At 44.1% G+C, this 24225-nt stretch overlaps 1 protein-coding gene across 1 annotated transcript in view; it reads right to left on the bottom strand.

Moving 5' to 3' along the window:
* Positions 1-24225, bottom strand: part of LOC143775233 (MOB kinase activator 1A) — a 65300-nt gene that overhangs the window by 23300 nt on the left and 17775 nt on the right. Inside the window, exon 4 of the mRNA XM_077263113.1 lies at positions 3574-3707. Coding sequence (XP_077119228.1) covers positions 3574-3707 — 134 coding nt within the window. The remainder of the gene's footprint in view (positions 1-3573; positions 3708-24225) is intronic.

Raw genomic sequence — 24225 nt, 5'->3', positions numbered from 1 at the left:
CCATAGGCTGCCATTCTATGGAATGACGGACGCGACGGATCCGCCGCGAACCGTCATTTCGGCGTTGACAAAAAACGCTTCAATGTCCGTCTATGTCTAGACAACGTCCGCCAAATCTCGATGGATCAGTCGCATGACGGATGGAACGGACGACCATCCGTCACAATCCATCGCCAATGCAAGTCTATGGGAAAATAACGGATCCGCCAAAAAAAAATGACGGATCCGTTATTTGAGGAAACTGGCGGTTTTAGACTGACGCCAAACAACTGAAGTGTGAAAGAGGCCTTATGGGGCCATAACGTTTGTGCAGCATTATATGGGGCAAATGTCTGTATGGAGCATCTTATTGGGCCATAACGTTTGTGCAGCACTATATGGAGCAAATATCTTTATGGAGCTTCTTAAGGGGCCATAATTAACGTTTGTGCAGCATTATATGGGGCAAGTGTCTGTATGGAGCATCTTATGGGGCCATAATCAACATTTGTGCAGCATTATATTGGGCAAATATATCTATGGAGCATCTTATGGGGCCATTATTAACCTTTATCCAGGATTATATGGGGCATATTTTAATATGGAGCATCTTATGGGGCCATCATAAACTTTATGGAGCATTATATGGGGCTCCTGATTCAATATGGATATTCAAAAACACTTAACCTACTGATGTCTCAATTAATTTTACTTTTATTGGTATCTATTTTTACTTTTGACATTTACCGGTAGCTGCTGCATTTCCTACCCTAGGATTATACTCGAATCATTAAGTTTTCCCAGTTTTTTGCGGCAAAATTAGGGGGGGTCGGCTTATACTCGAATATATACGGTAAGAAAAAAACCTTTATTGCACCTCAAGACAAAACAATATTTAAAAACATGTGAAAAACATAACATGACCAATAAACCATCACCCCCCAAAAAACTAGGCCAATTAGGCATAGAGTGGAACAAATGAAATAATCAATACCCATCAGACACCTCTCTCCAGGCACTCTGCCAATGTGTTATTGGTAGAAAGAGGGGAGTGCGCTGCCAATAGACCCCTCTGGCAGCGTCTTATCTCCCAGAGAACAGAAGACCACTCCTAATGTCCCATGGAGGGAGGCTCCGTGCAGATTAGATAAATGGTGAGATCGGACAGCTTTAGTTCAAAGGCCTCCAGGCAGACTAGAACAAAGTAGTGTGAAATTGCCGATATCGGCCAATAGTCTAATGTGCACAGGGCCTCCTGGCTCTTCACCAACAGATTAGGGAAGGTTCCAACCTGCCAGATTTCCAATGGCCGATCTATTTGTTTTCCAGCACATAAACCGCTAACCAAGGAGCCTGGTGTGGGAGAGTAGGAGGAGATGGCTGCCGACCAAACGACCTAATGTGTGGAAACCTTTAGAATAGGGCAACATAAAAGGGCAGTGTGCCCGACTGTTTACAGGTACTTAATATAAAGTCTGATGCTTCCTTCCTAATCTTCAGCACCGCTGGGGTCTCGTTTACACCCCCACCCACCCAGAGTGATGGCAGGACCATTATTGCTTTATTATGGGGCATGTCGGCAAAAGTAGCCATGCTTGACCATTCAGGCCTCCTCCTGAGGTAGGTCTGCACGCGGAGACGTTATTGTGCCTCACAATGCAGGATTAAGCCATCGTACAGGCCGTGCTTGGGCTCTTGCAGTTTTTCCTTCCCATTACAGAACATTTTTGCACACCCAGGGCTGGTCTAAGAAGGATCACCACCCGACGGCAGCCTGAAGGTTTGGCCTTGTATCATTATTAGAAAGAAGTCACTGAAAATCAGCTTTTAGCCAACATCAGGGGTCTCCGTCTAGCTACACAGCCTGGATTTATGGTTATGGCCCATGAGTTGGTTCACATGGAGTCTACACGGAGCAGGGCTACACGTGTGAAGATTGGGAAGTGTTACCTATTAATGATCACAACGTACTGTACAATTATCAGTAGAGGACAGACGACGGCAAATGGGGAAGTGTGGACCACGCCAAGAGATCAGTATAATAAACCTACAATGATTAACTGTGGGAAGATGGATGGCACCTGGCTTTTGCGACAACCTGGCACTATAAACAGTCATAAAATACAGATAAGTAGCCAGAATGGGGAAAGCCAATCGATCTGTGCATCAGGCCTTGGGAACATGACGGAGTCATGGATTTTAAAGCCAAATCTCAAGCAAAAATAAAAATTTCGCCCCAAATGTTTAATTTACCAGTTAGGTGTCAATGCAGATGTCCTCCCTGTGGTAGGATTATGTGCACTGAGCAATGCGCACCCCAAGAAAGAAACTGTCCGACACCCAACAAGTAGAATTTCATCACAGGCCGCGTGCAGAGTGTATGGCGTTGGGTAAGGAGCGGAGCCTGATCCTTAACCGGCAGACGCCGACTGTATGGCACTGTCAGCATCAGCCTGTAACAGCAGTGACCGGAGCTAGCTCTGACTGCTGCTGTTTAGCAACTTAATGCAGCGGTCAATCAACTACAGCGGTATGTACTGCCATGGAGAGCCGGCTCCCATTGTGATCACTGTAATGGGATTGTGGGCAGCTCATTATTCACCATGACAATGAGGAGCCCACTGCAGCCCCCCACTACCTGTCACTGCCATCCTCGCACTCCTACGATGCCCAGCGGCAGGCTTGGCTCTATTAGAGAATGTCAGTTACACCATGTACTAAAACACTGCGATTGCAGTAGATAGTAAAAGGGGTACAACGACTGCAGATTCAGCTCGCCTATGGGAGCTAAGAAGAAAAAAAAAAAAAAAGTCTAATTTTTTTTTACCAAAATATAAAAGTTTGCAAAGTTCAGAATTTTTCTACATCAATCAAACATACCTGCGTTACTAGGTCATGTTTACAGCACAATGAATGACGAAAATACAAACAAAACAGCAGAATTCTGGATTGTTTTTAACCATTTCACTGCATTTAATTATTTACTCTCATTTTTCAGTACATCATATCGTAAAATAAATCGAGTCATTTCAAACTACAACTCATCCCACAATTAATAAGCCGTCATACCACTAGGATGTTGGGAAAGTAAAGCAATCGCTCAGGAAAGAAGGAGAAAATAAAAACAAAAACGGAAAGTCAACTCCTTACTAAATAGTGCTTCCTATAAGGGGTTATCGGAGCATGCTCGGGTGCTAACCTGGTGACTTCGGCTTGCTCGATAAATATGTTTGAGCCCCAGCAGCTGCATGGCTCGTGACTGTTCGACAACCTCAACATGTGCATGGATCCCAGCATGTACTGCAGCTGTCGAACAGCCACGAAAAATACAGGTGAGGGGACATGAACATAGTATTCGAGCCCGCCGAAGTCACTGATCGCACACAGCGAGTACTAGGCGGGCGACACAGGGCGTCCGGCAACCCTGCATGAAGTGACTTGTGTACGTGCCAACCCAATAACCCAACACAGTGGGCACACCGCTGGTGGCATGGGTGACCGTCACATATCGCAACAGAAGGTTATGAAGCTAAACTTACACTCATTACTTAGATCTTACAGCAATCACATCCTGGTGACTCCAGAATCACTTACCGATCTTGGAGGGAAATAGAGTTTCATCATCCAGTTGGTCTTGAACCCAGGTCATCAGATAATCAATATACTTGGGAGCAGAACACTTGATGGGCTTTTTTATGTTTGTGCCATCTGCCCAGTGATATTCATACCTGCAAAATATCAAGAACAGCCCATGACTCCACTCTATTGCAACAGCACCTGTTTCCTTAGCATAAACCTAGTCCAAGCAGTCTAAAGATGAGCGACCGTCACCACAATGGTGCTCAGTGAATGATTAGATTTGGTGTCTAGTGAGACAAAGGCCCCAAGTCACCAGCTTATTGGCACAAAAACATTAGTTAGTTGCATAAAAATGTTGCAACTTTTGCTACTTTAACGTTGGTCCATTGGGGGCATATAGCTCCTGCTCAACCATCAGTCTAACTTGTACTAATTAAGATCGGCGCTGTACGGTAAAAAAAAAAAAAAAAAAAAAAGTTAGCCATTAGAAAACAAACCAAATAAAAATGTGGGTCATTTCTGCCAGAATTCTATCTTAAGAGCAAAAATTCTGACGCATTTGTATTAGAAAATTTGCTCCCATGTCTCAAAATCACATTAAGATGCTCATAGGTAGATCATAACTAGTATGCAGGGCTGTGGAGTCGCTAAGTAAAACCTTCGACTCCTCCATTTCCCAGACTCCCGACCCCACAGCACTGGTCACTACTGAGCATGTACATAAAGTGCAGCACAGATTCATCTCAGCTACGATCCCACAGCACTGGTCACTACTGAGCATGTACATAAAGTGCAGCACAGATTCAGCTCATCTATGACCCCACAGCACTGGTCACTACTGAGCATGTACACAAAGTGCAGCACAGATTCATCTCAGCTACGACCCCACAGCACTGGTCACTACTGAGCATGTACATAAAGTGCAGCACAGATTCATCTAATCTAGCCACAACTGCGGTGCAGCGCAGAAGGTGAGCTGATAATCTGGAACAATACGGGGGGGGGGGGGGCGCGGTGTGTGCCCTGGAAGATTGGGCCCTTCGCCCCTCTGCCATATAAACACTTCTCCTGCCGGCGCCATAACTTTAGAGGGATTAACCCCCTCCCTGCGGAGACTGTAGATCTGCACTGTCAGACAAAGCCTGGGTGCACATCAAACTGCTGCCTGTCTACTTATCAAAGCTGCTCCTCCAGTGGTCTCTCTGGGATCCTGCATTTAACTCTGCTGTGTCTGAAATTTGAGAGCGGAACATCTGCGTGTATAACTGTAATTAACCAGTGGAGCCCTTTTTGCTGCCTGCCATGCATCACTCCAAATGAGCAGGGGCTGCTGACAAACTAAAGAAGTATGCCAGGGATGATCCCCCTGATAATGTATGCACTCTCAGAAATAACCCTGCACAGGTCCAGCGCAAAAATCGTCTCTCTGATAGTAATGAGGAGGGAGAACAGGATGAACTGACTCAAACAGGCATCCGAACAATTAATGCAGGCTATATCCCTCACTAGATCATCTCTCACGGAAAAAATAGAGGATGTGCATACTGAAGTGAGTCGTTTGCGGCATGATATGCAAGCTATGAGAGGGCGTATTTCAGAGGTTGAAACAAGAGTGTCTCATATCGAGGACACCATTACCCCTATGGAGGCTAAACTGACAAAAGCCGCTGGCTCTGTAAACGCCTGGAAACAAAAGGCGGATGATTTGGAGAACAGGCTTCGCCGCAATAATATTCAAATTATCGGTCTGCCGGAGCGTTCGGAGAATCAGCAACCCGAACAATTTCTGGAAGACTGGCTTAAGACCTCCCTGGGGGATGTATTCTCCGCAACATTCGCAGTGGAGAGGGCCCATAGGGTCACAACAAGACCTCTTCCCCCTGGAACCCTGCCTCGACCTTTCCTGGCACGTCTCCTCAATTGTAGGGACAGAGATGCTGTTCTTCGTTTGGCGCGGCAGAAGTGCCCTATTAAATTCAACAATGCTACCATATCGATTTTCCCGGATTTCTCCATGGAACTCCAAAAGCAGCGGGCACGGTTCATGGACATCAAGAAGCAACTTAGAGATAAGAATATTATCTACTCCATGCTCTATCCAGCCCGGCTCCGCATTGTCCATGATGGTTCCTCTATATTCTTTTCAGACCTGGCGGAGGTAGCCAAATGGTTGCGGTCTCGCAGGGCTTCTAATGTGAAAGACTCCTAATTTGTGCCTTTGTCTAATGGCAATATAAATGGAGCTCCTTATGTTAGGTGCTGAGGTTATCAACAATACCGGACGCTGGATTCAGTGAGGGTATCCCCTTCTATATTTGACTGCAGGAGTATAGGACCTTACTCCTCCATTGTTCAAGTTTTTGTTTAGTTTGGTTTTCTATACCAGTTTTGATTGTTTGATGTACATAGTCGCTGCCAATACTATCTTTGCACTCTGTGTGATGTTTCTGAGCCTAACCCGAGTTGTGCTGCACATTATTCTTTCTTTCTTTCACATATAAACATGGGGTCTGAGATTATACAGTATGTATGACATGGAATATACGAGGTATTAAGACTCCCCGGAAGAAAATCAAGGTATTTTCCCAGATTAGGCGTTACCGCCCTCATGTTGTGGCACTGGTGGAGACGCATTTGACTAGAGATACGGCTCGACGTACACAAAAACCGTGGGTACAGTGGTCTCTTCATGAGTTTCATACCAGCTACTCAAGAGGGGTCTCCCTGCTAATACACAGGGACGTTAGATGGGAGGCCAGAGAGGCACGGCGAGATCCTGAGGGTCGCTTTGTCTTTGTGCATGCATTCATCAATTCGCGTGAATATGTGATATTAATGTGTCTATAACCCCCCCCCCCCCCTGCTAACATGTCAGTCCTCCGTATGGCAATGGGTTTTTCCCTAAATTATCCTGATGCTAATGTTATCTGTATGGATGATTTTAATTTAGTTATGGATAATTCCCTAGATAGATTGAGACTGGATGACAATATCTGGGGAGCCCTCACCTCAGCCCCCTTCCCAATTGGCGCTGTTTATGGGTGGTAACGGGTGGCTGGACCTATGGAGAATGAGTCACCCTGAGGCTAGGGGATATACTTGCCACTCGTCTACTAAGCGATCTCTATCCCGTATAGACTATATATTTGGGTCTAGTGGCTTGGCATTGGGGGTGGATAGCGTTGAACATGACAATAGGGGGATTTCAGATCACAGTCCGGTTATTCTTAAACTTAAATATGGTCAATCCAATAATAATAACATATCCTGGAAATTGAACACTTTCTGGTTGAAATTAATAGATTCCAGTGACAGGACGGTCGACCAGTTAAACTGTTTCATTTCAACTCATCCGGAACCCCAAAATCTTGGCCTGTTCTGGGATACCCTAAAGGCATATTTAAGGGGATGCTTGTCCTCCACAATCTCTTATATCAAAAGGATAATGGCGAGGGAGGATGACGAGATAGAGCAGCAATTGAAAAACTCGGAAGCCGCATATATAGCTAATCAAGCTAGCGGTAACAGGGTTGAATGGCTTACTTCCCAGAGGTTGTATACTCAGCACGCAGACGTTAAGTCAAAACGCAAATTATTTTTTACCCGTCAATCCTACTTTGAACTGGGGAATCAGGCCAGCACGCTTCTGGCTTTTTTAGTACGCCAACATAATGCCTCTAATACAATACTGCAGATTCGTGCACCGGATGGCTCATTAGTATCTTCCACTGATGGGATACTTCGGTGTTTTCATGATTACTATAAATCATTATATGAATCTAGTAGTGGTCTTGATGTTTCTGAATGTTTAGATTACTTATTGGATATAGTGTTTCCCTCATTAACCCCAACCCAGCGGGCCTTTATGGATGCAGAGTTTACTTTGGAGGAAGTAGAACACGCTATAGCGGATATGGCTACTGGGAAGGCCCCGGGACCTGATGGGTTTCCTATTGAGTTGTATAGGAAATATCGAGATAAGCTGGCATCACTTTTATTGAAGGTACTTAAAGGAATATGGGAGGGAGGGTCTATACCCAAAACATTTTATGATGCAAACATTATTGTGCTTAGGAAAGAGGGGAAGGACCCTTTGGACTGTGGATCGTATCGACCCATATCTCTAGTAAACGTAGATTATAAAATTTTTACTTGCTACTAGGCTGAATACGATTATACTGGACCTTATACATCCAGACCAAACGGGTTTTATGCCTGGAAAAAGTACTTCCATCAATATCAAGCGGGTTCAGTCAGTCATTCAATGCAGTTCTCTAGAACCAGATAATTGGGCACTGGCATCGCTGGACGCGGCTAAGGCTTTTGATTCTCTTGAGTGGCCCTTTCTCTCTGCATGTTTGCGGAAATACGGTTTTGGGGATAAATTTCTGAGAGGGATAGATATATTATATACGAAACCCAGGGCACGTATGGTTGTGAATAATTCTATTTCTGAGCCTTTTTCCTTACACAGGGGAACTCGCCAGGGATGTCCTCTATCCTCGGCTCTATTTGCCTTAGCGATAGAGGCTTTGGCAATACGTATACGATCTTCCATTAATATTAAGGGCATACATATCGCGGATTGAGTGGACATTATTGGTCTTTACGCTGATGATATGGTGATATTCATGGATAAGACACAGGAAACGCTGTCGCAAGTAATAACGACTATAGATAAATTTAGTAAATTTTCCGGTCTTTATATAAACTGGGATAAATCTGCTCTGATGCCTCTCTCTCATACCCCAATATCATGTCTTGAAACTCTCTCGCCGCTGCCCATTGTCTCTAACTTTAAATATTTAGGTATCCACATGTCTCAGTATAGTCGGTTGGATTTGCAACTTAATATTTACCCATTATTGGATCTGGTCAAATCTAAATTTGCAACCTGGGACAAACTCCCACTCTCTGTTGCCGGTCGTATTAATCTAATCAAAATGATATTACTCCCCAAGTTAAGTTATTGCTTTCAACATAGTGCTGTGCCAATACCTAAATCCCTCTTTGCAACTTTAAACTCCTTAATTACGTCCTTTATATGGGGAAAGGCTAGGCCTAAACTTAAGCTATCTGCTCTGCAGAGACCGAAGCGGGGGGGGGGGGGGGGGCGGCGGCTCTGCCGGACTTTTACCTATATTATCTCGCCGGGCAAGCCAAGGTGATAAATAAATGGATGCCCAATAGTTTTTTACCTAACTCTGAGAGCCATCTGCTACACTCTGATTGTCCATTGGGGTTTCTGGAGCTAGAGAAAGTCAATGCCCCTTGGTTGTTACCTTTACTCCGGCTGGCACGCTTAATATAGAGACAAATTAAAAAGGTCACTAAATTTGTAGATATAGTAGCTGAAATGCCACTGTGGAATAATAGTTATTTTCCGGGATTGCTGAATCACCCATCCGCGGATTTTTGGATTTCATATGGTGTTCTCTCGGTGGGTAATGTACATAACCAGGGGGTCTTCATATCCTTTGAACAAATACAAAACACTTATAACATACCGAGATCAATTCTTCCGTTATCTACAGCTAAGATCAGCTTTCCAATCGCACATGCGGAATGTGGGTGCAGGTCAAGCTATTTCATCCTTACCCTTAATAGGAATTCTCAATTCGCAAGGTCCCCAAGGACTTATTTCTTCTTTATATACTTATCTGTTATCCACAGGTATGCGGCCTACTATAAATTCTATTAAAGGGAAATGGGAGGGACTTCTTCCTGATGTACTGGGAGAAGAATGGGAAGATATTCTGGAATCTCCATCTAAAGTCTCCCCATCAATTAATAATAGGATGACCCAGTTATATATTATATACCAGTCCTATCTGACTCCAACTCGTCTTTTTAAAATGGGTCGCCTCCACTCATCAGATTGTTTAAGGTGTCACTCAAGTGGTGCAGATTTCATTCATATGATTTGGAAGTGTCCTGTTCTTCATTATTGGAAAGAGGTGACGACACTATTAACATCTTTACTGTCGATTCCTGTTCCACTTGAGCCACTGACCTGCCTATTTGGGGTGTGGGATGCGGAAACCTGGGACCATTATACTGGAATCTTTTTACGCGAGGCACTCTTCATGGCACGGAAGGTGGTAGCGTTACGGTGGATGGGTGGTTCTAGCCCATCTCTTAGAGCGTGGGTTGACTTGGTGAACTCAATTATCCCGTATGAACGAACACTGTACCAGAACAGAGGATGTCCAGGCAAATTTGAGAAAATCTGGGGTAGATGGAACTCCTCCTATCTAATATATAAAGCTGAATGTGTGTATGTCCGGGATTGGCATCTGAACCGTCGCAGCTACAGCCACAAAATTTTGCACAGTCACACGTCTGGACCCCGAGAGCGTCAAAGCTATGTTGTGAGGTGAAATTTTAACCCCGCGCTTTCCAATTCACCAAACAATTTTGCCCTTATCTACATAATGGGGAAAAAATGAAAGGAAAAGTGTTGGAGGCAAATTAACAGCTGCCAGATGTGAACAAGGGGGACTTAAAGAATGAGAGCGATGGCGCCAAAGAGTATATACTGTACAGTTGCTAAGGTGGGGCCCCGACATGGGATAATCACCACACCACCACGGGGATATGAACACACACACAAAATGCGCCACACACTACCACGTGCCCGAACACATATACCACCCTCAGCGCACATTTCACCACACATACACCAACCTCGCCACATAAAAGTAGAAACACAAAAGTCGCCGCTCAAAACTCGCCACACGTGCAAAACTCACCTCATGGAAAACTCGCCACACGCAAAACTTGCACACGCGGAAAAATTGCCACATGCACAAAAGTTGCAACACATGCAACAGTTGCCTCACACAAAACTTGAACATACTCAAAAGGCACCACACATAAAACTCGCCACGCGCAAAACCTGCTGCACACAACTTGCTACACTAACCTGTCACATGCAACTCGACACAAAAAGTTGCTACACGCATGTCGCCACACAAAACTCAACACACAACTTGACACACGAAACTCGCCCTAAAACACACACAAGTCTGGTATTATCCTTCAAAAATAAAAATCTGATTAATAAGCAGACAAACTACAAGAGCAACAAATGTACCATATAGGAATCTGGCAGCTGTCAGTCACATGACCTGTCTATTATGTGTATGTGTGAGCTAATATATACTGCCAGTGGGAGGGCTTCCTGTTGGCTGGGGATTTATCAGGCTGCCAATTTAGCTTACAAATACTGAGGTAAAAATACTGACCAAATAACGTGTGAATGAGGTCTAATACAGGAGGAGATGACATACAGATATATACTATATACAGGAGGAGATGACACACAGGTATATACTATATAGAGATGACGACATACAGGTACATAATACATACAGCAGGAGATGACATACAGGTATATACTATATACAGGAGCAGATTACCTACAGGTATATAGTATATACAGGAGGAGATGACATACAGGTATATGCTATGTATAGGAGGAGATGACATACAGGTATATACTATATACAGGAGGAGATGACATACAGGTATATACTATATACAGGGGACATGACAGCAGGTATATATTATATACAGGAGATTATTATTATTATTATTGTTTATTTATATAGCACCATTAATTCCATGGTGCTGTACATGAGAAGGGGTTACATCAAAATACAAATATCACTTACAGTAAACAAAACTAACAATGACAGACTGGTACAGCGGGAAGAGGACCCTGCCCTTGCGGGCTTACAATCTACAGGATTGTGGGGAAGGAGACAGTAGGTCAAGGGTTGCAGTAGCTCCAGTGGTGTTGAGGTGGCCGTGTAGTCTTTACAGGCTGTAAGCTTCTTTGAAGAGATGGGTTTTCAGGTTTCTTTTGAAGGATCCAAATGTAGTGGATAACCAGATTTGTTGGGGCACTGAATTCCAGAGGATGGGTGATATTCGGGAGAAGTCTTGGATGCGATTGGGTGAGGAGCGAATAAGCGTGGAGGAAAGGAGGAGGTCTTGGGAGGACCGGAGATTACGTGAGGGAAGATATTGAGAGATTAGTGTGGAAATATACGGAGGAGAAAGATTATGGATGGCTTTGTAGGTCAGTGTTAGTAATTTAAACTGGATACGCTGAGAAATTGGGAGCCAGTGAAGGGATTTGCAAAGAGGGGAAGCAGGAGTGTAGCGAGGAGAGAGATTAATTAGACGGGCAGCAGAGTTAAGGATGGACTGGAGGGGTGCGAGAGTGTTAGAAGGTAGGCCACAGAGGAGTATGTTGCAGTAGTCGAGGCGGGAGATGATTAGGGCATGCACGAGCATTTTGGTAGAGTGTGGGTTGAGGAAAGGACGGATTCTGGAAATATTTTTGAGCTGGAGGCGACAGGAGGTGGCGAGAGCTTGGATGTGCGGTTTGAAGGACAGGGCAGAGTCAAGGGTTACTCCGAGGCAGCGGATTTTGGGGACAGGGGAAAGTGTGATTTCATTTATTTTGATAGATAGGTCAGGTAGGCAAGATATGCGAGAGTGAGGAAAGATAATTAGTTCAGATTTGTCCACATTGAGCTTGAGGAAGCGAGAGGAGAAGAAGGAGGATATGGCTGATAGACACTTTGGGATTCTGGAGATGACATACAGGTGTATACTATATATAAGGGAGATGACAAACATGTATATACTGAGGTGAAAATGAGAGGTGTGAGGTGAAAATGAAAAGGTGTGAATGCAAAATGAGAGGAGTGAGGGAAAATAGTGGAGTGATCGGAAATTGACAGATGTGAGGTCGAAATGACAAGTGTTAGGGGGGAATGAGAGGAGTGAGGGGGAAAATAAGAGGAGTGAGGGAGAAAATGAGAGATGTGAGGGGGAAAATGAGAGGCGTGATGGGAAAATAAGAGCACTATAACTAACCACAGATATTTACTATGCCCAGGCAACGCTGGGCTCTTCAGCTAGTAATACTATATAATCCATAATAATTTAATTTAATACTTGTACAAGAAGGTTTCGGGGGCATTACCTCAAGGGTGAAATTTATCCGGAATTTCCTTTCTGCTTTTTTTTTTTGCGGCGAACTATCAGTAGTTAATGTAGTTAATGTTATATAATAGGTGTTTTACAAGGCATTAGTGATTGACATACACCATTTGTTATCCTTGCAATATTTCTGATGTGATGAAGCAATCTAATTATTCGTACTTCATGCTCTAATTCTTTGAACCAAATATTTTTATTGTTATTATGCATAAGAAAGACAATAAAATCCATTCAAATAACAGGGTACATTTGTGTTTTTGATTTAAAAGAAACAACCCCTCCCTCCCCCCCACCCCTCTGGAAGACCAACTCCCACCATACAATACACCTAAAAAGAAGGGAATAAATATCACATACATATTCCACTATTAGCATCATTTTACCACAATTTCTCAGTCGTTCCCATCTAGCCATGGCTGCCATAACTTTTGAAAAAAACCCATCTTATTCCTCTTATTATATATGCTTTTTTCGAGATGGACAATATGATTCACCTGCGCAATAAATTCTCGTCTAGTAGGAGGTTCCTCCCTTATCCAATACCTTGCAATCACCTTTCGTGCAATGAATAATAATCTAGCTATAGCCATTTTAGTAGTTTCATCAGTCATGATTTCCTCCACATACCCAAGTACACAAACCACCGGATCCCTGGGAATCGAGCACCCATATATCACCCCTATCTGGTTCAGCACCACAACCCAGTATGCAAATAGTCTGGGACAAAGCCACAGCATGTGCAGTATACCTGCCTGAGACTGAGCACCGAGGGCACCCAGAATCACCTCTCAACCCGGCTTTAAACAGCATATCAGGTGTCCTATAAGCCCTATTTACCATATACAGTTGCGACAATCTCCCAGGTTCACTCATCGACAGCCTGGGTATGTATTCCAATATAGATTCCCACCTATCGTCGTCTATTTGCCCCAATTCGGCCTCCCACTTCTCTCTGGCCTTAATCGGGTAATCTATTAGAAAGGTGTGTAGTAAATCACCATATATTCCGGATATTGCCCCCTTTGTACCGTTGTTATTTAATATAAAGTCCAGCATTAAATCTATCTGAATCTTTATAGGTCCTCTCCTTTTTTGCGCCTGAAAAGCGTGTTGAACCCGTCTATACTGATATACCTGTAACCCTGGGAACTGAAATTCCTGCTGCAGCCTATCATAAGATTTAAGATTCCCCTCATGAATCAACTGACCTATCAACCAAATATCTTTCTCCCTCCACTCTCCCATTCCTTCCATTTGATTGAATTCTTGAAAAGAGGGGTTATCCCAAATAGGTGAAAACTCTGTGAATCTCGTAACTCCCCTTATTCGTTTAAGCTTCTGCTAAACCTTATGAATTAAATTTATAGTGTGAAGACAAGTTCCAGATTTCCCAAATATTCCTGCTTCTAGACCTTGGGATAAGGGCCAAACACCAATAATGTATTCCAGACTGCTATGACTTTGACCCCTCTCAAGCCCTTTCCCCCATCCCCTAAGATGTTGGCTCTGCGCAGACAAAAAATATAACCAGGGATTAGGCAGGGCAAGTCCCCCCTCATCTTTCGGTCTCTGTAGTATCTCCTGCCTAATTCTCGGACTCCTCCCTCCCCATACAAGTTCTCCAAATAATGTTCTTAATCTACGGAATTTAGTTAGTGGGATCCATACCGGAGAATTATGCAAAATATACAAACCCTGTGGCATCACAACCATCTTAACCCCTTAATCCCGTATGACGTACTATCCCGTCAAGGTGACCTGGGACTTAATTCCCGGTGACGGGATAGTACGTCATACGCGATCGGCCGCGCTCACGGGGGGAGTGCGGCCGATCGCGGCCGGGTGTCAGCTGCCTATCGCAGCTGACATCCGGCACTATGTGCCAGGAGCGGTCACGGACCGCCCCCGGCACATTAACCCCCGGCACACCGCGATCAAACATGATCGCAGTGTACCGGCGGTATAGGGAAGCATCGCGCAGGGATGGGGCTCCCTGCGGGCTTCCCTGAGACCCCCGGAGCAACGCGATGTGATCGCGTTGCTGCAAGGGTCTCCTACCTCCTTCCTCCCTGCAGGTCCCGGATCCAAGATGGCCGCGGCATCCGGGTCCTGCAGGGAAGGAGGTGGCTTACCGAGTGCCTGCTAAATGCAGACGCTGGTAAGCCTGCAGCCCTGTCAGTGAGATCGGTGATCTGATAGAGTGCTGTGCACACTATCAGATCATCGATCTGTGATGTCCCCCCCTGGGACAAAGTAAAAAAAAAAATTTTCCACATGTGTAAAACAAAATAAAAAAAAATTTCCTAAATAAATAAAAAAATATATATATTATTCCCATAAATACATTTCTTTATCTAAATAAAAAAAACAAAACAATAAAAGTACACATATTTAGTATCGCCGCGTCCGTAACGACCCAACCTATAAAACTGCCCCACTAGTTAACCCCTTCAGTAAACACTAAGAAAAAAAAAAAAAAAACGAGGCAAAAAACAACGCTTTATTACCATACCGCCGAACAAAAAGTGGAATAACACGCGATCAAAAAGACTGATATAATCATGGTACCGCTGAAAACGTCATCTTGTCCCGCAAAAAACAAGCCGCCAAACAGCATCATCAGCAAAAAAATAAAAAAAAGTTATAGTCCTGAGAAAGCGATACCAAAATAATTATTTTTTCTATAAAATAGCTTTTATCGTATAAAAGCGCCAAAACATAAAAAAAAACGATATAAATGAGGTATCACTGTAATCGTACTGACCCGAAGAATAAAACTGCTTTATCAATTTTACCAAACGTGGAACGGTATAAATGCCTCTCCCAAAAGAAATTCATGAATAGCAGGTTTTTGGTCATTCTGCCTCACAAAAATCGGAATAAAGTGATCAAAAATGGTCACGTGTCCGAAAATGTTACCAATAAAAACGTCAACTCGTCCCGCAAAGAACAAGACCTCACATGACTCTGTGGAGCAAAATGTGGAAAAATTATAGGTCTCAAAATGTGGAGACGCAAAAACTTTTTTGCTATAAAAAGCGTCTTTTAGTGTGTGACAGCTGCCAATCATAAAAATACGCTATAAAAAACGCTATAAAAGTAAATCAAACCCTCCTTCATCACCCGCTTAGTTAGGGAAAAATAATAAAAATTAAAAAAAATGTATTTATTTCCATTTTCCCATTAGGGCTAGGGTTAGGGTTAGGGCTAGAGTTAGGGTTAGGGCTAGGGTTCGGGTTGGGGCTAAAGTTAGGGTTGGGGCTAAAGTTAGGGTTAGAATTACATTTACGGTTTGGATTAGAATTATGGGTGTGTCAGGGCTAGGGGTGTGGTTAGGGTTACCGTTGGGATTAGGGTTAGGGGTGTGTTTGGGTTAGGGTTTCAGGTAGAATTGGGGAGTTTCCACTGTTTAGGCACATCAGGGGCTCTCCAAACGCGACATGGCGTCCAATCTCAATTCCAGCCAATTCTGCGTTGAAAAAGTAAAACAGTGCTCCTTCCCTTCCGAGCTCTCCCGTGCGCCCAAAAAGGGGTTAACCCCAACATATGGGTTATCAGCGTACTCGGGACAAATTGAACAACAACTTCTGGGGTCCAAGTTCTCTTGTTATCCTTGGGAAAATTAAAAATTTGGGGGGCTAAAAATCATTTTTGAGAGAAAAAAAAAGAGGTTTTATTTTCACGGCTCTGCGTTATAAACTGTAGTGAAACACTTGGGGGTTCAAAGTTCTCACAACACATCTAGATAAGTTCCTTGGGGGGTCTAGTTTCCAATATGGGGTCACTTGTGGGGGGTTTGTACTGTTTGGGTACATCAGGGGCTCTGCAAATGCAACGTGACGGCTGCAGACCAATCCATTTAAGTCTGCATTCCAAATGGCGCTCCTTCCCTTCCGAGCTCTGTCATGCGCCCAAACAGTGGTTCCCCCCCACATATGGGGTATCAGCGTACTCAGGACAAATTGGACAACAAATTTTGGGGTCCAATTTATTGTTACCCTTGTGAAAATACAAAACTGGGGGCTAAAAAATCATTTTTGTGAAAAAAAAATATATATATATTTTCACAGCTCTGCGTTATAATCTGTAGTGAAACACTTGGGGGTTCAAAGCTCTCAAAACACATCTAGATAAGTTCCTTAGGGGGTCTACTTTCCAAAATGGTGTCACTTGTAGGGGGTTTCAGTGTTTAGGCACATCAGGGGCTCTCCAATCGCAACATGGCGTCTCATCTCAATTCCAGTCAATTTTGCATTGAAAAGTCAAATGGCGCTCCTTCCCTTTCAAGCTCTGCTATGCGCCCAAACAATGGTTTACATCCACATATGGGGTATCAGCGTACTCAGGACAAATTGCACAACATATTTTGGGGTCCAATTTCTTCTCTTACACTTGGGAAAATAAAAAATTGGGGGCGAAAAGATAATTTTTGTGTAAAAATATGATTTTTTATTTTTACGGCTCTGCATTATAAACTTCTGTGAAGCACTTGGTGGGTCAAAGTGCTCACCACACATCTAGATAAGATCCTTAGGGGGTCTACTTTCCAAAATGGTGTCACTTGTAGGGGGTTTCAGTGTTTAGGCACATCAGGGGCTCTCCAAACGCCACATGGCGTCTCATCTCAATTCCAGTCAATTTTGCATTGAAAAGTCAAATGGCGCTCCTTCCCTTTCAAGCTCTGCTATGCGCCCAAACAATGGTTTACACCCACATATGGGGTATCAGCGTACTCAGGACAAATTGTACAACAACTTTGGGGGTCCATTTTCTCCTGTTACCCTTTGTAAAATAAAACAAATTGGAGCTGAAATAAATTGTGTGTGAAAAAAAGTTAAATGTTCATTTTTATTTAAACATTCCAAAAATTCCTGTGAAACACCTGAAGGGTTAATAAACTTCTTGAATGTGGTTTTGAGCACCTTGAGAGGTGCAGTTTTTAGAATGGTGTCACACTTGGGTATTTTCTATCATATAGACCCCTCAAAATGACTTCAAATGAGATGTGGTCCCTAAAAAAAAATGGTGTTGTAAAAATGAGAAATTGCTGGTCAACTTTTAACCCTTATAACTCCGTCACAAAAAAAAATTTTGGTTCCAAAATTGCGCTGATGTAAAGTAGACATGTGGGAAATGTTACTTATTAAGTATTTTGCGTGACATATGTCTGTGATTTAAGGGCATAAAAATTCAAAGTTGGAAAATTGCAAAATTTTCAAAATTTTCGCCAAATTTCCGTTTTTTTCACAAATAAACGCAAGTTATATCGAATAAATTTTACCACTAACATGAAGTACAATATGTCACGAGAAAACAATGTCAGAATCGCCAAGATCCGTCAAAGCGTTCCAGAGTTATAACCTCATAAAGGGACAGTGGTCAGAATTGTAAAAATTGGCCCGGTCATTAACGTGCAAACCACCCTCGGGGCTTAAGGGGTTAAGGAGATTTACTCTACCCACTACTGACAGATGCAACTTATTCCAAGCCAAGACCTTGGCTCGTAGTTTGGACAATATTGGCTCAAGATTAAGCTCCTCAAATTTTGTCAAAGGGAGGGATACCTGGATCCCTAAATATTTAAATTGTGAGATCACCCTTAATTCTGTACTTTCCTCCACCTCCCTCGTACAATCCACTTCCCTATCCACCTGCAAAACACTTGATTTATCCCAGTTAATAACCAATCCTGAAATTTGTCCGAATCCTTCAATTATTGAAATTACATTTTTTAAAGGTTCCCCAGGCCCCTCTAGAAAAAGCAAAATGTCGTCGGCATACAGAGCAATTTTTTCCTCCTTCTTCCCATATACAAACCCCTTTACTGTCTGTGACCCTCTAATAGCCGCTGCCAGAGGCTCCACAGCCAGAGCAAACAGCAACGGGGACAACGGACACCCCTGCCTCGTACCCCGAAACAGTTGAAAGCCTCCAGAAACTGCATTATTCACCCTGATTTTAGCCACTGGAGAGGAGTATAGAAGTCTCACCCACGAGATAAAAACTGGTCCAAACCCGCAGCGACTCAGCACCGACCACAGGAATTGCCATTCTATACTATCGAAGGCCTTATGTGCATCGAGGGAAACCACTACCCTCCTACCAGCATTCTCTGCCGGGATCTGCATATTAAGAAATAGCCTCCTCAAGTTGATGGCAGTAGATTTATTAGGCATTAAGCCCGATTGGTCCGAATGAACCACCTTTTCTATCACCCTGGTCAGTCTGTTCGCCAGGGCCTTGGCCAAGATCTTAACATCAGTTGTTAAAAGTGATATCGGTCTATACGACTCCGGTAACCGTGGGTTTTTTTCGGGCTTAGGAATGACCACAATAATGGCCTCCCTCATGGAAGTAGGCAATATTCCCCTCTCCAGTGACTCCTCAAATACCCCCAGCAATTTAGGCAGCAGCTCCTCAGAAAGAGTTCTATAGGTCTCAACAGGGATGCCATCAGCCCCCGGAGCTTTCCCCCCCGCCATGGACCCCAAGGCACCCCCTCCAGCTCCTCCACCGTAAGCGGCATATCTAACCAATCTCTATCCCCAACTTCTAGGCTGGGTAAATTTGCCTCATCAAGAAATCTGTCAATTTCTCCCTGTCTGTGCCCCGTTTGTGATGTATACAATCTGCTATAGAATCCCTTAAAACCTTCCAAGATTTGGACCCCCTGTGTTACAATATTACCACTCTCCAATTCTAAGGCATATACGTGTGATGAATCCCTCTGTGCAGATGTTATCACTGATAGCAGGTGGCCCACCTTCTCTCCTTCCGCGTAAAAGGCCTCTTTTTGGAAAGCCCTCTTCCTCTCAGCTCTGTGTAAGTGCAATTTGTTCACCTCCTCCTGAGCCGCCTTCATACGGTTCATGTTGTCCTGTGTACGCGAATTACTCAGTGCAGCCTCCGCCGCCCCCAATTCTTCAAATATCACTTTGTCAGCGTCCCTTGTTTGTGTTTTATGCCTAGATATCTCTTTGGATAATATTCCCCTCAAATAAGCTTTCATGGTGTCCCAAACCACATGTTTCGCTGCACTACCATCATTAAATGTAAAGAATTCCTTTATTTCTTCCCCAATCTTTCCCATATCAAGAATTTGGAACCAGAAGGGATTAATCTTCCACCCCAATTTAGCCATCTCCCCAAGGCCTTCAATTTGCAATGATACTACCAATGGGCTGTGATCCGACACTACTCTGGGCATATAATCCACCTCCTGTACCAGCCTATCCATTGCTTCATTACCCAGGGCCATATCAATACGGGATAAAGTGCCATACGTCGCCGAATAACAGGAGAAACAGTATGTATCAGTATTACGCACCCTCCACAAGTCCTTCCATGCCACTTCTCTCAAATAACTGCCGAATGCTGTTAAACTCCCCTCCTTCTTCAACATAGCATGCTGCCCCTTATCCCAGTGATCATTAATAATATTGTTAACATCTCCAATTATGAGCAATGGGACTCCTCCCCACCTACCAGATATGTTGAGGATTTCCTGTAATTTTTTCCCCGAGTACGGTGGAGGAATATACACTGACACGACACATATCAGTCTAGCGATCACCCTACACACAAGGAATACATATTGTCCATCATTATCTATTACCACCTCTACCTCCTCGAATGGTACGCTTGTATGCACAAGGATTGACACCCCTAGCATAAGCTGAGAATGTCGCATGGTATGCCTTCCTCACCCATCTCTTATTCAATATACCGTTTTTTTCTTTAACTAAATGAGTTTCTTGAAGGCACACCAGCGAGGGTCTCTGCTTCAAAATATATTGCAATATAGCCTTACGTCTTGTATCATTCGAAAGACCCCTAATGTTCCAGCTCAAAATTTTGACCCTATCTCCCATCATTTTGCATAATAGTAAAATTTCCCCTCTTCCCTCCATTGGTCTCCCTTGTCCCTCTAAACTGGTCCCCCCTACCCAGAATTCCCCCCTCAACCTTCATCATTACAAAGTAAACCTTGCCCTTACCCTTCCCTTCCCTCAATAACTTCCCTCCCCAGAACTTTATAACAATCAACTTATAGTCTCCTTCTCCCTCTCTGTATGAGAAAGGGGAACGTGCTGTCGCAGTCTCTACAGTGGCTCAAAAGCCGACACCAACCTCCAATAGGTTAACACTCTCCTACTGTCGTTCCTCCCCCCGCCCTATATAAACAGAATATAGAAACAGTTGCGCCGCCGAACACAACTTTAACACACAGGAACCAGACATCAGGCTCCTCTAGTAATATTTCAGAATCAACCAACAGTTCAACTTTCTTCTCTTCCCCCAAAACCATCGCAATAGCCAGAAGTCCACATCTGATCCTCCTCAGCGGGTCTTTTCTGCTCCAATACGTTTCGCATTTAAATCCAGCCAATGAGACACCTCCTCAGGATTTTGAAAAAAGTGGACCTTTACCATGGCCTCCACACGTAGTTTAGCTGGATACAGCATAGAGTAGGCCAGACCCAGTTCACGCAAGCGTCTTTTAGCCTCTCCGAACTTCATCCTGAGCTTTTGTACAACTGTGGAATAGTCAGGGTATAAAGATATTCGGTTGCCGTCAATAGTTGGTTCCTCCATATTTCTGGCTTTTCTTAGCAGAATATCCCGGTCTCTGTAATTTAGGATTTTGGCTAGAAAGGTCCGTGGGGCGGAGCCAGGGGGCAGAGGTCTGGTCGGCACCCGGTGGGCTCTTTCGACCGCAAAAAGTTTTGTGAGACTGTCCCCTCCAATCTTAGTTTTCAGCCATGTCTCAATAAAGTCAGTGGGGTTATTTCCTTCTGCCTTTTCAGGCACGCCAATAATTCTCAAATTGTTCCTGCGCGAACGATTCTCCAAATAATCAGTTTTAAACTCTAACTCCGCAATGCGCTGGATATATTTTTTCTCTCTTTTTGCCATTTCAGCTATCTGATCTTCTGCACCTCCCACACGTTCCTCCAGAATTTCCACTCTCCCCTCCATTTTGTGCATAGCTGAATGAAAAGAGGCAACTTCCCCCTTCAGATCGTCTACCTGGACAGTTAGGGTTGTTAAAGTGGACTTGCAAAACAACACTGCAGAAAATATGTCTTTCAGGGTCGGGTCCCCGGCCCCATCACCACTCACAGACCCCATTTGTGCAGCAGAGTCCTGGGTCTGCTCAGCTACTGCATTGAAAGGATCAGACCTTTTGTCTGTTACCATACTACTTGTTATGGGGGATCCACTCCCTATCTCCTCTGCCTGTGCCCCGGATCTCACATCCCTCCGCTCCCCTGAGTCTCTCTCTTCTGTTACCTTTCCACCAGCTTCTTGTACAAGCCGCTCTGAGTTTTCCACCCTGGCAAACTGCTCCAGCCGGGCGATCACCTCCAGTCTTCTCTGATAGGCAGCATCTGCCTTCGCCACCTCTTCTGCAGCGCTGTCGGCGCCATCTTGTGAGCGCGTGCTGCCCGCCATCCCGGGCTCTTTCTGCCGTCTGCGTGTCATCTTGCTGATTTCCCCCACAGCGCGGGCAGGTCCCTCCGCTCCTCGGGGACTCAGAAGCTCCTTCCAAAGGTATTTGGCGTTCGGCGGCGCCACTAATAGTGCAGGATCACCTGTCGGGCGTTAGGAGAGGTCCGGCACACGTCCGCTCACATCTCCTGCTCTCATGCTCTAATTCTTAATGATGGACACGAATGCAAATGTGTGTATTATTCGATTTATTCTGAAATTAATAAACGAATTAAAAAAAAAAAAAAAAAAAAAAGAAGTGCAGCACAGATTCATCTCAGCTACGACCCCACAGCACTGGTCACTACTGAGCATGTACACAAAGTGCAACAGATTCATCTCAACTAAGAGCCCAGATCCTTAGATCATGAACAGAACAGACATTTATAGGACATTTCATAACTTTCCCAAATTATTATGAAAACATTTACATCACATCCTGCACTGAACTACTGAACCCAATTTATAAGATATATATTTGGAGTCAGTCCATTTTATACCAACTGACTCCACCAAAATGGACAAGGACTCCACAGCCCTGCTAGTAAGGCTGTTATTAGAAGGTTTTTTTTTGGGAGCATTAGTAACCAAGCGGTTTTATCAGTGCAGTGGATCCAATGGTTATCCATTTCACAATAAGTGTGGAATCAATTTTTCTCATATTCCAAAAAAAAAAAAAAAAAAAAAAAAATATATAAATAAAAGTTTGTCAAAGTTTTGATAGTGATTAAAGGAACCTGTTCGATTCAGACAGCCCAAACCAAAGGCAGCATGAATCAGTGACTGGCGGCACAACCGCAGTCATAAGTCTCCCTCCATCTACACACATGGGAGAGACTGATGAATCAACTAAGGCTACTTTCACACTAGCGTCGTACGACGCACGTCGCAATGCGTTGTTTTGGAGAAAAAACGCATCCTGCAAAGTTGCCCGCAGGATGCGTTTTTTCTCCATAGGCTTGCATTAGCGACGCATTGCCACATGTCACATCCGTCGTGCGACGGATGCGTCGTGTTTTGGCAAACCGTCAGCACAAAAAAAAAAGTTACATGTAACTTTTTTTGTGCGTCGTATCCGTCATTTCTGACCGCGCATGCACGGCCAGAACTCCGCCCCCTCCTTCCCGGACATTACAATGGGGCAGCGGATGCGTTGAAAAACTGTATCCGCTGCCCCCGTTGTGCTTCTATTTCACAGCATGCGTCGGTAAGTCGGCCCGACGCACTGCGACAAGCCGACGCTAGTGTGAAAGTAGCCTAAAGCAGAGAGCCAACTAGTCTAGTCTCTCTATAGCCCCCGGGCAGCTTGTCAAAAGGCATTACTGAAACACCAGGGTGCTTTAGAGACCAATAAACCTGACAGCAACCACACAGCCAGGTTCTGATTCACACTGCTCGTGGTTTGGGAAACATCTATCCAATGACAGAGTTCCTTTAAATGGAAAAAAAACACCGACATCAACAGGATGATAATAAAATGGGTACAGGGCCGTGCAGAATAGATGTGTGCCACAGCCAGAAGCTATATTCTAGTCAGGGACTGGAGTACATTTCTGGTTTAATTTACGACACTAAAGGGGCATCCACGCTGATGAATTTGCAGGCAGGTTTCACCACGCTGCATTGAAGCGCCAGTCCTTTTTGGGGAGCTGGCCATGAAGGGTGTAAAACACCACAAGTCGATACATTTTTTAGGAACTTGAAGATGCGCAAAAGTTTTGCTACGTCTCAAGGCGTTTTATGACAGAAAACTAGCAAAATCACCCTAACAACATATGACGCACAGTTATATCACATGCCAGCACCCTGACTTTGATGTGGGGTCAGAAACCAAGTGCGCATCCTTGCCTGCAGGAGATGTCTGTGATATTCAGCCATCATCTGTCTAACAGCTGCGCGTCAATCTGTGACCTGTCATGAGGGATGTGATGTCCTAACTGCCTATTGCCATGTCTGTAGGGTGTTGATGGTGTGCTGAAGATCCCCATGTCTGCCATGACTGGGGTAAACCCGCATTGCTAAAAAGTTCCATCAAACTATACATTTAATTAACCTAATCAGTAAACAGCGTAATGAGAAAAAGATTAAGGCGATGTGCACACGTCAGGATTTCTTGCAGAAATTTCCTGAGCAAAACCGGACATTTTCTGCAAGAAA

This window comes from Ranitomeya variabilis, chromosome 5, assembly GCF_051348905.1.
Source record: "Ranitomeya variabilis isolate aRanVar5 chromosome 5, aRanVar5.hap1, whole genome shotgun sequence".
Lineage (NCBI taxonomy): Eukaryota > Metazoa > Chordata > Amphibia > Anura > Dendrobatidae > Ranitomeya > Ranitomeya variabilis.
This window is presented reverse-complemented; position numbering and strand designations above follow the sequence as displayed.